Source organism: Amblyraja radiata, chromosome 22 (genome assembly GCF_010909765.2).
Source record: "Amblyraja radiata isolate CabotCenter1 chromosome 22, sAmbRad1.1.pri, whole genome shotgun sequence".
Classification (NCBI taxonomy): Eukaryota; Metazoa; Chordata; class Chondrichthyes; order Rajiformes; family Rajidae; genus Amblyraja; species Amblyraja radiata.
Window position 1 is genome coordinate 31,743,358 of NC_045977.1, and position 12,752 is coordinate 31,756,109.

Below are 12,752 nucleotides of genomic sequence, written 5' to 3' on the forward strand. Positions count from 1 at the left end.
AGTTGGGTGCAGAATGAAAGGCTGCTTGGTGTTGGGGGTTTGGGGTGAGTTGAGCTTGACGTTGTGAGGGGATTTATGTTTGGAAAAGGACCATTCCTTGCATTGTAAAGCACTGACTTTAAATTGCAGTCAGACCAAGCCCGGCTGATGGCTCTGGTCCAGTTGGTCGACGCAGTTTGCACAGACTTACGCATGAAACACAGCTACTACAACAAAATATTTATAAGGTAAGCATCAGAATTTTTTTCTGTTTAATAGCATTTCAATTCCTTTAGGAGAATTTTGAGGATTTCAATGCTATGGAGTAAAACCAGCGTGATAGCATGGGTCAGGTACATGGTATAGCTTGCGATACAAAGAGCTGGAGTAACTCAGTGGGTCAGGCAGAATCCCTGGAGAATGTCGGGACCCTTCTGCAGAGCCTGAAGAAGGACTCCTCCCTGAAAGACCACTGATCCATGTTATGCAGGGATCCTACCTGACCCGCTGAGTTACTCCAGCTCTTTGTGTCTCTGTGTTTGGTAAGCCAGCATTTGTGGTTCCTTGACCCTACATGGTAAAGCTTCCTCTATCCATCGTGGTCTGTTCCATGGGTCCCGTTTCTGGTCACGTGATTCACCATAAACCTGCTCCTTCTCCCCTGCTCTGAACTGCTTACCCACCGTTAACAATTTTGTTTGGAGTTACTGTAGAATTTGGGCAAAGCCTGGGCAGATAATTGGGAACGCAGACCCTTGCCCAGCATCTGCAGTCCCCTCTCGACCGAAGAGCCTGATTCAAGAGGAACATAGAAACATAGAAACATAGAAAATAGGTGCAGAAGTAGGCCATTCGGCCCTTCGAGCCTGCACTGCCATTCAATATCATCATGGCTGATCATCCAACTCAGCATCCTGTACCTGCCTTCTCTCCATACCCCCTGATCCCCTTAGCCACAAGGGCCACATCTAACTCTCTCTTAAATATAGCCAATGAACTGTGGCCTCAACTACCTTCTGTGGCAGAGAATTACAGAGATTCACCACTCTGTGTGAAAAATGTTTTTCTCATCTCGGTCCTAAAAGACTTCCCCCTTATCCTTAAACTGTGACCAACTGTGTTCTGGGCTTCCCCAACATCGGGAACAATATTCCTGCATCTAGCCTGTCCAACCCCTTAAGAATTTTGTAAGTTTCTATAAGATCCCCCCTCAATCTTCTAAATTCTAGCGAGGCTGGCTGCCTTGTCTGGGGCCAATGTGGTCGCAGGAGTTGCTGGAAGGTGAATGCACGAGGGGGTCAGCTTGTGGGGACTCCAGCTCCAGTGCCTTTGACTCTCCTGAGCCTCATTCACAAGGCAGTGGGGTGCTATTTGACCCATAGCTGGGACCCGGTGGATGAACACCAGAGCATGCCCACATGCCGGTGGACCTACACGTCGCATCCGTAGGGGGCATCTTCCTCCGAGATCCCCACCAAGTTTCACTCAGGACCAAAGGTTGTCCCAGTTACCATGCGTTGACACTGTGGGAGTCTCGTTGGAGCCTTTCACCGTCATCACTCGCAGATGGACAGATGATGTCTGTGTCTGTTGTAGGATGTTTTCTTACTCTACTGTGGACTTGGATAGGGTGGGGGAAGGAAGGGTGGGGTTAGTGGTTGTTGGGAAGAGGAGGGGGAACAGGATTGAGATTGTGGGATTTGATGATCGAGTGGAGCTGAGACGAGGGGACGGGAATGGGGGATGGGGCATCAGCACAGAGTGTTGCACTTGGTGAATGGCCACAAGTTCTCGTGTCCGTTTATCACAATCTGGCTCTGCCAGTTTGAAGTCACACTTCAGTCTTTATTAGTCTCTACAGAGAGGATGCAATGTTCATTGCCAATATGTGAATAACATTGTTACTGCATTGAACTGCGATTCCTGGTGAATTCAAGAGGATTTCTTTCTGTTTGTAGTGTTGTGAAGATTGATTACTTCAGTTTGACTTATCAGCAGCTGGAGAAACTGGTAAGGAGATAGGAACCGACTGCGTGTGAAACCAATGTGCCCACTGCATCTGAGGGGCTCCCACCTCCCCCAACATATGTGTGGTCACAGAGTGAGCTCCTTATGTGAGTGTGATACACACCCCTCCCCCCACCCCCACCCCTCCGTGTGCGGGACTGAGACCTTCATGTTAGAAATTCATCGAGTCCCTTCAATGAGCGAGGTTCGGAGAGCAGACCCTAAACATCTCCACCATGACAGACGATGATGGTGAGCATGCCATGGGTCATGGTGAGGGTTCAAGCAACCCAGGTGTGGAAGACCAGCTTGCACTTCCCAGACTGGGTCAATGTGTAAATGCTTCAGTGGCCCAGGGCCCTGGGTTCCACTTTCCTCCAATCTTGCACCTCACTTGATGATCTCCCATTGTTGATGTATCCCTCCAATTCCACAACACTAAAGGTCACCCTCGCCGTATCTCCCGCCTCCTCGTTTAGGGTTTTCTGATCAGGTGGATGATTTTGGATCCCAACCTAACCCTGCACCTGGCTCTCACAATGAGAGAGAGAGAGAGAGGGATCCAGCCAAGATGGGCATTGTCCATCACCAATTAACCATAGCCTATTAACCTGGGTTTCCTGTTTTCAGAATCGGAGCATCATTCAGGACCTGAAGCTCCATTTTGTATTTATGGACCCTGCCTCTTTGCCAATAAATCCATCAAAATGGTTTCTGTTTCTCAACTTTCCCTTCCACCTACATTCCTTCCTCTAGCTTCACAATTCGCAACTCTTCAATGCTTTTTGCCTCACACCTTCTGTCTTTTCATCTCTGTCCTTGGTCCAAGCATCTGCCTGTTAAAAAGCCCTCCTCACCTGCATCAACCTATTACCTGCCAGGCTTTCTCCTGCCTCTCCTCAACGTGTCTCTCCGTGTCTCGAGGTGAGTCACAACCTGGTTCCTTAAGCTGCCAATTTGATGTCTCTTACAGGTCGCAGATGATGTCCTGGTGCTAATGGAGGAGCTGGGAGCAGCCATAGAACAAGAGAGATCAAGAATGACCCAGCTGATCGCCGTGACCCTGTTTGAGTTGTACCTGTCGCTGAAAGAAGTGAAACACTTCAAGGAATTCCTTCCATTGAAGTAAGTTGCCTGTAGCCACCACTCCTTAAAATAAAAGAAAAGAAAATGTTCAAAATACTCAGTAGGTCAGAGAGCTCCAGAGAGAAGCAAGTAATGTTTCAGGTTGGAGATACAAGGAACTGCAGATGCTGCTTTGCTAAAGAAGACATAAAGTGCTGGAGTAACTCAGCGGGTCAGGCAGCATTTTTGGAGAACGTGGAGCAGTGACATTTTGGGTTGGGCCCCTTCTGATTGTGGTGGAGGGGAGGAGGGGGGGGGGGAGGAGAAAGCTGGAAGAGAGAAGGGACAGGGCAAAGTCTACAGGTAATAGGTTGATAAAGGTGAGGAGGGTTTTTTGATAGGCTGATGGTAGACAATGGCCAGAGATGAAAAGACAGAAAGTGTGAGACAAAAGGATTGAAAAGTTGTGGATTGTGAAGCTGGAGGAGGGAATGAAGGTGGAAGGAGAGGAGAGGGGAGAAATAGGTGAGAATCTAGGTGGGGCACAGAGGAGAGGTGTTGAAAGGTTTGATGGATGATCCTCAATGTGAAGGCTGGTGGGCCTGAAGGTCACGTTGGGAAGGTATATCCTAGTTTCAGTCAGGCTGTGGGCCGAGCATCAAAAATGACTATAGAAATCAACTTTCGTGACCCATGTCTCGGAACCACGTGAAATTTGCACAGATTTAGATAAAATATAATTGAGAAGGAAGTCATAACTCGTCAGTGCCAAAAGTTGCACATTAATTAATTAAACTAAGTAGAAAATGAGATTGAAAAGGTAAGCGCCATCTAGTGTCCAATGCCCATAATTACACGATGGGGGCTTATTTCCGTGTTGCAGTCTATTTAAACCATATATTATTATACCATATATATATAAAACAACCCAGAAAATCTTCACCGCATCCTCTCCAAGCCCAAGACATCCTTCCTAAAGTGAGGTGCTCAGGAGTGAATATAATGTTCGAGTGTAAACCGTAGCTCAGTGGCACTAATCAGTACAGAAGGATGTGGGTTTAAGTACCACCCTGGAACTGAGCACAAAATCTGCTCTGATTATCCGACTCATCGCTGTTCAATGGGACATTGAACTGAAGTAGCATCTCCCCTTGGGTGAAGAAAAGCAACAACTCCAAGCTGGATCTCAGTAAGCAGGGAATGATGAAACACACCGGAGTCAATTCCGCTGGGAATCGTGTTGTACTGATTCCAAGGAGCTGGAATTGGTCTAACATCGGATCCCATTGAACATTGTATTCTACCGAGCAGGGAATGGAGTAATCTGGATTCCACCAGGTCTCTAAATCTGTTTATTTCCCACCCAACCGACACTACAGGGACTCCAATCTGGGACTTGGGAATTTCCATGAATGGTTCCAGATATCGATTAATAAGTGGCTACACATTGTTCACGAGAAGTCATGTGAGCGGATCACAAAGGCAGTGGCGGTGGATCAGGTACCTGTTTTGAGTAGGTTGTTGGAATCAGCTAACAGTTCTTCATGTGTTTAAACACATTGGCAAGGTAGGCATGTTGCTCCTGTTTACCTCTTACATTCAGATAATGATTGTGCTGGCAGATCCAACCTGTTGTACAATGAGGCTGCAGAGCAGAACGCTCCAATCAGTGAGACACAAGGAAACAAAGATGCGGGAATCTTGCATTGAACACAAAACGCTGGAGTAACCCAAGAGGTCAGGCAGCATCTTTAGTCTAGTTTAGTTTAGAAATACAGCGCCCTTTGGACCACCGTGTCCGTGCCAACTAGCGATCCCCGCACACTAACACTATCTAAGGGACGACAGATGGCACAATGGGCTAAGTGTTCGGCTGGCGACCAGAAGGTGGCCGGTTCGAATCCCGCTTGGAGTGCATACTGTCGTTGTGTCCTTGGGCAAGACACTTCACCCACCTTTGCCTGTGTGTGAATGTGTGTGAGTGATTGGTGGTGGTCGGAGGGGCCGTAGGCGCAGAATGACAGCCACGCTTCCGTCAGTCTGCCCCAGGGCAGCTGTGGCTACAGAAGTAGCTTACCACCACCGAGTGTGACTGAGGAGTGAATGAATAATGCGATGTAAAGCGCCTTGAGTGTTAGAAAGGCGCTATATAAATCCCATCCATTATTATTATTATTATTATCCTACACACACTAGGGACAATTTACATTTATACCAAGCCAATTAGCCTACAACTCTGTACATCTTTGGAGTGTGGGAGGAAACCGGAGTTCCGGGAGAAAACCCACGCAGGTCACGGGGAGAACGTACAAACTCCGTACAGGCAAGCACCCGTAGTCAGGATCGAACCCGGGACCCTGGCGCTGTAAGGCAGCAACTCTACCGCTGCGCCGCCGTGCCGCCCGTGTCTCTGGAGGACATGGATGGGCCAGAGAGAGGAGCACTTCTTCAAAGTAGGCAAACTTTGAGGAGAATTTACAGTGGGGCGATAAAATGGAGACATAAAGAACTGCGGCTGCTGGAATCTTGTGTAGAACACAGTTATACATGTATTCCAGTGATGCTGCCTGAGTTACTCCAGCGTATTGTGTTTGACTCACAGCAGTGAACTCTCCTTAAAAAAGAGTAGGTAAAATCCATGATCGGCTTGTATGAGGTGTACAAGCAGACGCAATGAGAGTTCAGGACAGAAGGATCTTGCGACGTACGTCCATCACTCCTTGAAAGTCTCAGCAAGGTAGATGATAGTATGGGAAAGAAGGTGTACAGTATACTTGTGGAGGGATTGAGTATAAAAAGTTGAGGAGTCATCTTGCAACTGGACATGAGTTTAGTTGAGCCACATTTGGAATGCAGTTCAGTTTCACCGTATTACAGGAGGTGTCTACATTCTGTAAGGGAGTGTATGGGGTAGTTCAGGTCACCCATCCATGGCAGAGATTCAGTGGGTGAGTAGAGGCTTTGGAGAAGGTGCAGAAGAATTTCACCAGGATGTTGCCTGTATTAGAGAGTACTAACCACAAAGAGAAGATAGACACAAAAAGCTGGAGTACCAGCGGGACAGGCAGCATCTCTGGAGAGAAGGAATGGGTGACGTTTCGGGTCGGGATAAAGAGAGGTCGATCAAACGTGGAGCAGAGGCCGACAGATGAGCTGACAGAAATTTCTAACATTAAGTGAGGCATAAACAGGATAGATATGGGCCTGTCCCTCGTGGCGATTTTTTTCGGCGACTGCCGCCATCATCGACTGACGTGATCAGGTCACCGAAAAAGTCGCGGCGTGACGCAGTGAGATGCAGCGTGACGCGGCGTGATGACGTATTGAAACGTGGTGTTTCCTCAAGTGTTGCAACATTTTTTTGTCGCGGCTGGATTTTAAAATGTTCAAAATCTTTTGGTGACCCTGATATGGCGTTGGCTGTTGCCGAAATAATCGCCGGCGTGGGACAGGCCCTATAGTCTTTCTCCCAGGTTGGAAATATCAAGTATTAGAGGGCAGAGGTTTAAGGTGAGGGGGGAAAGGTTTAAACGAGATTTGTGAGGCAAGAAGGATGAGAGGGTATCTTATAGAAGGGGGGGGGGGGGGGTTGGAAGCAGACGCGATAGAAACATTTAAGAAGCATTCGGACAGACACATGAACAGGCAGGGGATGGAGAGATACAATCCCAGGCCCAATAGAATGCTATAAATTGGCATTGAGGTCAGCACAGAACTGTTTCTATACTGCACCAGTCTATATTCTGTGAGTGAGTGTATGGAGAGTGTGAAAGGAGATCCAGTGGGTGGGTAGCGTTGTTGGCAGGGGTAAATGTACACGGCAACTGGCAGGAGCCGCGGGGGAGATGATCCAAGAGATGTACGTGTCTTTTCTCCCTCTGCTGTTCTGAGCTCTCTCTGACTGAATTCATGCTGTTCATGTCTCTGCTGGAGGTTTGTGCGCTGCTGCCCTGTCCTTCTCTCCGTTGATAATGACCGAATGTTTGTGTGTTTTTACCAGCTTGACCCTGTTGACACGCTGTCCAAACACAGCAGCTCGGCAGTCGATGTGGTGACCTGCTTCACTCAGATCAAGAGCTTCTGGCTGCAGCTAGCCTGGCCTGACCCAATGGGGGCTTTTGTGTTTGTAACAAAGATCACTGACGTGAGTACCCGCATCAATTCCTCTGGGTTTCTTCAGAGAGAGCAGAGGGGGATAGGGAGGGAGCTTGAGCACCCAACACACACAAGGCCTATTGGGATCTGGCACATTCGTGCAAAACTGCTGATGGATCATCTGGCTGGAGTGAAGAAAATGGAATAAAGAGGTTGAGGATTTCATACTTTAGACTTCAGAGATACAGCGCAGAAACAGGCCCTTCAGCCCACCAAGTCCGTGCTGATCAGCAATCACCACCACACACCAGCACTATCCTACACACTAGGGACAGTGTACAATTTTACTGAAGCCAATCAACCTACAAACCTGTGTGTTCTTGGAGTGTGGGAGGAAACCGGAGCAGCTGGAGAAAACCCACACAGTCACAGGGAGAACGTACAAACTCCATGAAACAAATGCTGGATATACACAATGGGTTGGGCAGCATATGAGCAGATAGCTTTCCTCACTGACCCGACTGATTCCAAGTACACTCATGCTTCAGCGCTTTCTTTCAGGACATCTGTAACGCAGCTGTGATGTACTCAGAAATGATCAGACAAAAAGCAGACGATCAGAAGAAAATCACACAACAGGTGAGTATTGAGGGACCGCCGTGAACATAGAGTCATACAGCGTGGAAACAGGCCCTTCGTCCCAACTTGCCCACACCGACCAACATCTCCCACCCACACTAGTCCCACCTGCCTGCATGTGGCCCATATCCCTCTAAACCTGTCCTATCCACCATGTTTCTGTCGCAATGTTTCAATCACTCAAATATGTCAGATTTTGCTGACTCCAATCACCTGTGATTGGATTTAGAAACATAGAAATATAGGTGCACGAGTAGGCCATTCGGCCCTTCGAGCCAGCACCGCCATTCAATATGATCATGCCCGATCATCTAAAATCAGTACCCTGTTCCTGCTTTTTCCCCATATCCCTTAATTCATTTAGCCCTAAGAGCTATATCCAAGTCTCTCTTGAAAACATCCACTGAATTGGCCTCCACTGCCTTCTGTGGCAGAGAATCCCACAGATTCACAACTCTCTGGGTGAAGACGTTTTTCCTCATCTCAGTCCTAAAAGGCCTACCTCTTATTCTTAAACTGTGATCCCTGGTTCTGGACTCCCCAACATCGGGAACATTTTTCCTGCATCTAGCCTGTCCAATCCTTTAAGAATTTTATATGTTTCTATAAGATCCCCTCTCATCCTTCCAAATTCCAGTGAATAAAATCCCAGTGGACCTATTCTTTCATCATATGTCAGTCCTGCCATCCCAAGAATTAACCTGGTGAACCTACGCTGCACTCACTCAACAGCAATAATGTCTTTCCTCAAATTAAGAGACCAAAATTACACACAATACTCCAGGTGTGGTCTCACCATGGCTCTGTACAACTGCAGTAGGACCTCCTTGCTCCTAAACTCAAATCCTCTCGTAATGAAGGCCAACATGCCATTAGCTTTCTTCACTACCTGCTGTACCTGCATGCTTACTTTCAGTGACTGATTTACAAACACACTCAAGTCTCGTTGCACCTCTTTTCCTAATCTGACACCATTCAGATAATAATCTGCCTTCCTGTTCTTGCCACCAAAGTGGATAACCTCACATTTATCCACATTATACTGCATCTGCCATGCTTGTGCCCACTCACCCAAATTATCCAATTCACCCTGCTGCCTCATAGCATCCTCCTCACAGCTCACACTGCCACCCAGCTACGCAAACTTAAATGTCACATATAATTCCCTCGTCTAAATCGTTAATATATATTGTAAATAACTGGGGTCCCAGCACCGAGCCTTGCGGCACGCCACTAGTCACTGCCTGCCATTCTGAAAAGGACCCGTTAATTCCTACTCTTTGCTTCCTGTCTGCCAACCAGTTCTATATCCATGTCAATACCCTACCCCCAATACCATGTGCTCTAATTTTGCACACTAAATCTCTTGTGTGGGACCTTGATGTTGTTTCTCCTCCATGTCACATCAGTTCATAAGTTGTGGGAGCAGAATTAGGCCATTCGGCTCATCAAGTCTATTCTGCTGTTCAATCATGGCTGATCTATGTTTCCCTCTCGATCTCATTCTCCTGCCTTCGCCCCATCACCCCAGACACCCGCACTAGTCACAGCTATTTTCCTTCTTCCTTCTCAGCTGTGCATGGTGCTGAATAACATCGAGCACGTGCACAAGTACATCTGGAACCTGCCGAAGGAGTTGGCATGGCAGGAGGTGGAGACCTCTGTGGAGCGGGTGTGTGGGCTGGAGGGGAAGCAGCAGGTGCGGAGAGCGCTGGACACACAGCTACAGAGCATTGATGCGGGCATGCAGCGGCAATCCAACTACATGATCAACCAGCTGGTGGAGAAGGTAACTGGCACGGCACAAGCTGACAGGTCCGAGCGACTGGAACAGCCGCACTGATAAGATCTGGACCTGCTTTCATGCTGCATGAGTCTATAACTATAGTGGAGATCAATTTGAATAATTAATAATTATTCAATCAGAATAATGAAAGCCATAGACAGAGTGGATGTGGAAAGGATGTTTCCACTGGTGGGAGAGTCTAGGACTAGAGGTCATAGCCTCAGAATTAAAGAGCACTTTAAAAGAGGTGAGGAGGAACTTCTTTAGTCACAGGGTAGTTTTTTTTTCAATTCAATTCAACTTTAATGTCATTGCACAAATACTGAGTATGGGTACAACGAAATGCAGTTTTGCGTCAGTCCGTAGTAGTGCAATATAGAAATTTTTTAAAAAATTTTTTAAAAAAGAGGATACAGAATAATAAAAAATACAGAATACAGAATAATTAAACAATGGGGACGGAGGGACCGGAGGAATCTATCGGTGGGACTCCGAGTTCAGCAATGCGACAGTATGATTGTAGAAGCTGTTCCTCATCTTACTGGTACGAGACCTGAGGCTCCTGTACCGCCTCCCTGATGGGAGGAGGGCAAACAGTCCATGGTTGGGGTGGGAGGGGTCTTTAATGATCTTCCCAGCTCGTTTCAGACACCGTTTTCGGTGGAGGGCATCCATGGCAGGGAGCGGGGCACCGATGATGTGCTGCGCGGTTTTCACCACCCGTTGTAGTGCCTTCCTGTCCGCAACAGTGCAGCTGCTGTACCATACCGTGAAGCAGGCGGTCAGGATGCTCTCGATGGTACACCGGTAGAAGTTGGTCAGGATCTGGGGGGACAGGTGGGCTTTCTTGAGCCTCCTCAGGAAGTAAAGGCGCTGCTGTGCCTTTTTGATCAGCTTGGAGGTGTTGAGGGACCAGGACAAATCCTCCGAGATGTGTACCCCGAGGAATTTGTAGCTGGAGACGCGCTCCACCTCAGTCCCGTTTATGTGGATGGGGGTATGTCTGCCCCCTCTGACCTTCCTGAAGTCGACAATAAGTTCCTTCGTCTTCTTGGAGTTGAGGACGAGGTTATTATTGGCACACCAGGTTGTCAGGTGCTGGACCTCCTCTCTGTAGGCTGACTCATCGTTGTCACTGATCAGTCCTACCACCGTGGTGTCGTCAGCAAACTTAATGATGGCGTTGGATCCGTACTTAGGGATGCAGTCGTGGGTGAAGAGGGAGTAGAGGAGAGGGCTGAGCACACAGCCCTGTGGCACGCCGGTGTTCAGTGTTATAGTGGTGGAGGTGAGGTTGTTGACCCTAACAGACTGTGGTCTGTTGGTGAGGAAATCCAGTGTCCAGTTGCAGAGGGAGGTGGAGATGCCAAGCCCGCTGAGTTTGGTGATCAAGCTGGCGGGGATGACAGTGTTGAAAGCGGAGCTGAAATCAATGAACAGCAACCTGATGTAGGAGTTGTTGTTGTCCAGGTGGGTCAGGGCAGAGTGTAGGGCCGCCGATATGGCGTCCTCTGTAGACCTGTTGGCCCAGTAGGCAAACTGATGGGGGTCCAGTGTGGGGGGGAGGCTGGCTTTGAGGTGAGCCAAGATCAGCCGCTCAAAGCACTTAGCAATGACAGGGGTGAGTGCCACTGGGCGGAAATCGTTGAGGCTCCCTGTGGCTGACTGTTTGGGCACTGGCACAATGGTTGAGGTCTTGAGGCAAGTGGGGACAACACCCTGGGCCAGTGAGTGATTGAAAATGTCGGTAAAGACTTGGGATAGTTGTCCAGCACATGCCCTGAGCACCCGGCCAGGGATGCCATCGGGGCCGGCAGCTTTGCGCTCATTCACCTTGCTCAGTGCATCTTGTACAGCAGAGGTGGAGAGACTGAGGGGTTGTTCATTTGGGGGTGGAACAACTTTGATGGCTGGGGTTTTGCTATCTCGGTCAAAGCGAGCATAGAAATGGTTTAGCTCGTCCGGAAGGGTGGCGTTGTCTGGGGGAGGGGTGTTAACTTTATGGTAATCGGCAAGGGATTTGATTCCTTGCCACATGCGCCTGGGGTCAGAGTTGTTATGGAAGTGCTCCTCAATCCGCCGTTTGTGATTGAGTTTGGCATTCCTAATTCCCATTTTCAGATTTGTGGAACTCATTCCCTCAGGGGGCATGGTCTCTTAGGAAGCAGAGATCAGCCATGATTGAATGGCGGAGTGGACTCGATGGACTGAATGGCCTAATTCTACTCCTAAAACTTGTGAATTTGATCCTCCAGAAATATCTAATTAGCTGTTGTGTTCCCTTTGGGAAATCAGTTTGACTTAGCGTAATGTACATGGGCAGTGGAGGGTATATGGAATGAGCTGCCACAGGAGGTAGTTGAGGCAGTTAGTATAACAACATATAAAGGACATTTAAATAGGTACATGGATAGGAAAGATTTGGGAGGATATGGGCCAATGGATGGCAGATGGGACCAACATAGATAGGGCACCTTTGTCAACATGGGCAAGTTGGAATGACGAGCCTGTTTCTGTGCTGCATGACCCTAGTGGAGATCAATTTAATCCTCTAGAAATGTAACTGATTTAGCCAAGGTGGATCTGTTCCAGTAACCAAAAACTGCAGATGCTGGTTTACAAAAAAAAGACACGAAGTGCTGGAGTAACTCAGCGGATCAGGCAACATCCCTGAAGAACATCACATTTCAGGTCGGGACCCTTCCTCAGCACTTTGTGTCTTTTTTTTAATTGATTTGAGGCCGTTGGGACATGGCTGGGGCCAGGTTTGATCAGTGGTACTGGGGTATGATCTGTTTGGAACCCAGGGGTAAGCATGTACCTACTGAGACCAACCACTGAATTGGTCCACACCCTCAGGGTGAAGAGATCACATTGGTAGAAATGTGGACATTTCCTCAATTAGCAGTCTGACTTCTGTTTTCCATGGACTTGTTTTTTACAGATGGTCATTGACTTGCGGAAGTACATTCAGCACGTTAGCCTGTCTCCGGACTCCATCCAACCTGATGATGTACGTGTCTTGGTGAGATTGCCGTAATAGAATGCACGGGAACTGCTCAGCAATGGGGGCTTTGGCAACTCTCTGTCTCTGCTCCCCACACATCTGGTCAATGATGAGATGCACCAAAGCCACAGCAATCTCCCCGGTGTGAGTGTCAGCCTGATTAAGCAGGAAGCT

General features: G+C 48.2%; 1 protein-coding gene across 1 annotated transcript in view; it reads left to right on the forward strand.

Annotated features, from left to right (window-relative positions):
- Positions 1 to 12,752, forward strand: part of baiap3 (BAI1 associated protein 3) — a 77,566-nt gene that overhangs the window by 49,932 nt on the left and 14,882 nt on the right. The window contains exons 16-23 of the mRNA XM_033040225.1: positions 130 to 227; positions 1,938 to 1,989; positions 2,960 to 3,111; positions 4,431 to 4,551; positions 7,052 to 7,195; positions 7,708 to 7,785; positions 9,359 to 9,574; positions 12,516 to 12,584. Of these exons, the coding sequence (XP_032896116.1) occupies positions 130 to 227; positions 1,938 to 1,989; positions 2,960 to 3,111; positions 4,431 to 4,551; positions 7,052 to 7,195; positions 7,708 to 7,785; positions 9,359 to 9,574; positions 12,516 to 12,584 (930 nt within the window). The remainder of the gene's footprint in view (positions 1 to 129; positions 228 to 1,937; positions 1,990 to 2,959; positions 3,112 to 4,430; positions 4,552 to 7,051; positions 7,196 to 7,707; positions 7,786 to 9,358; positions 9,575 to 12,515; positions 12,585 to 12,752) is intronic.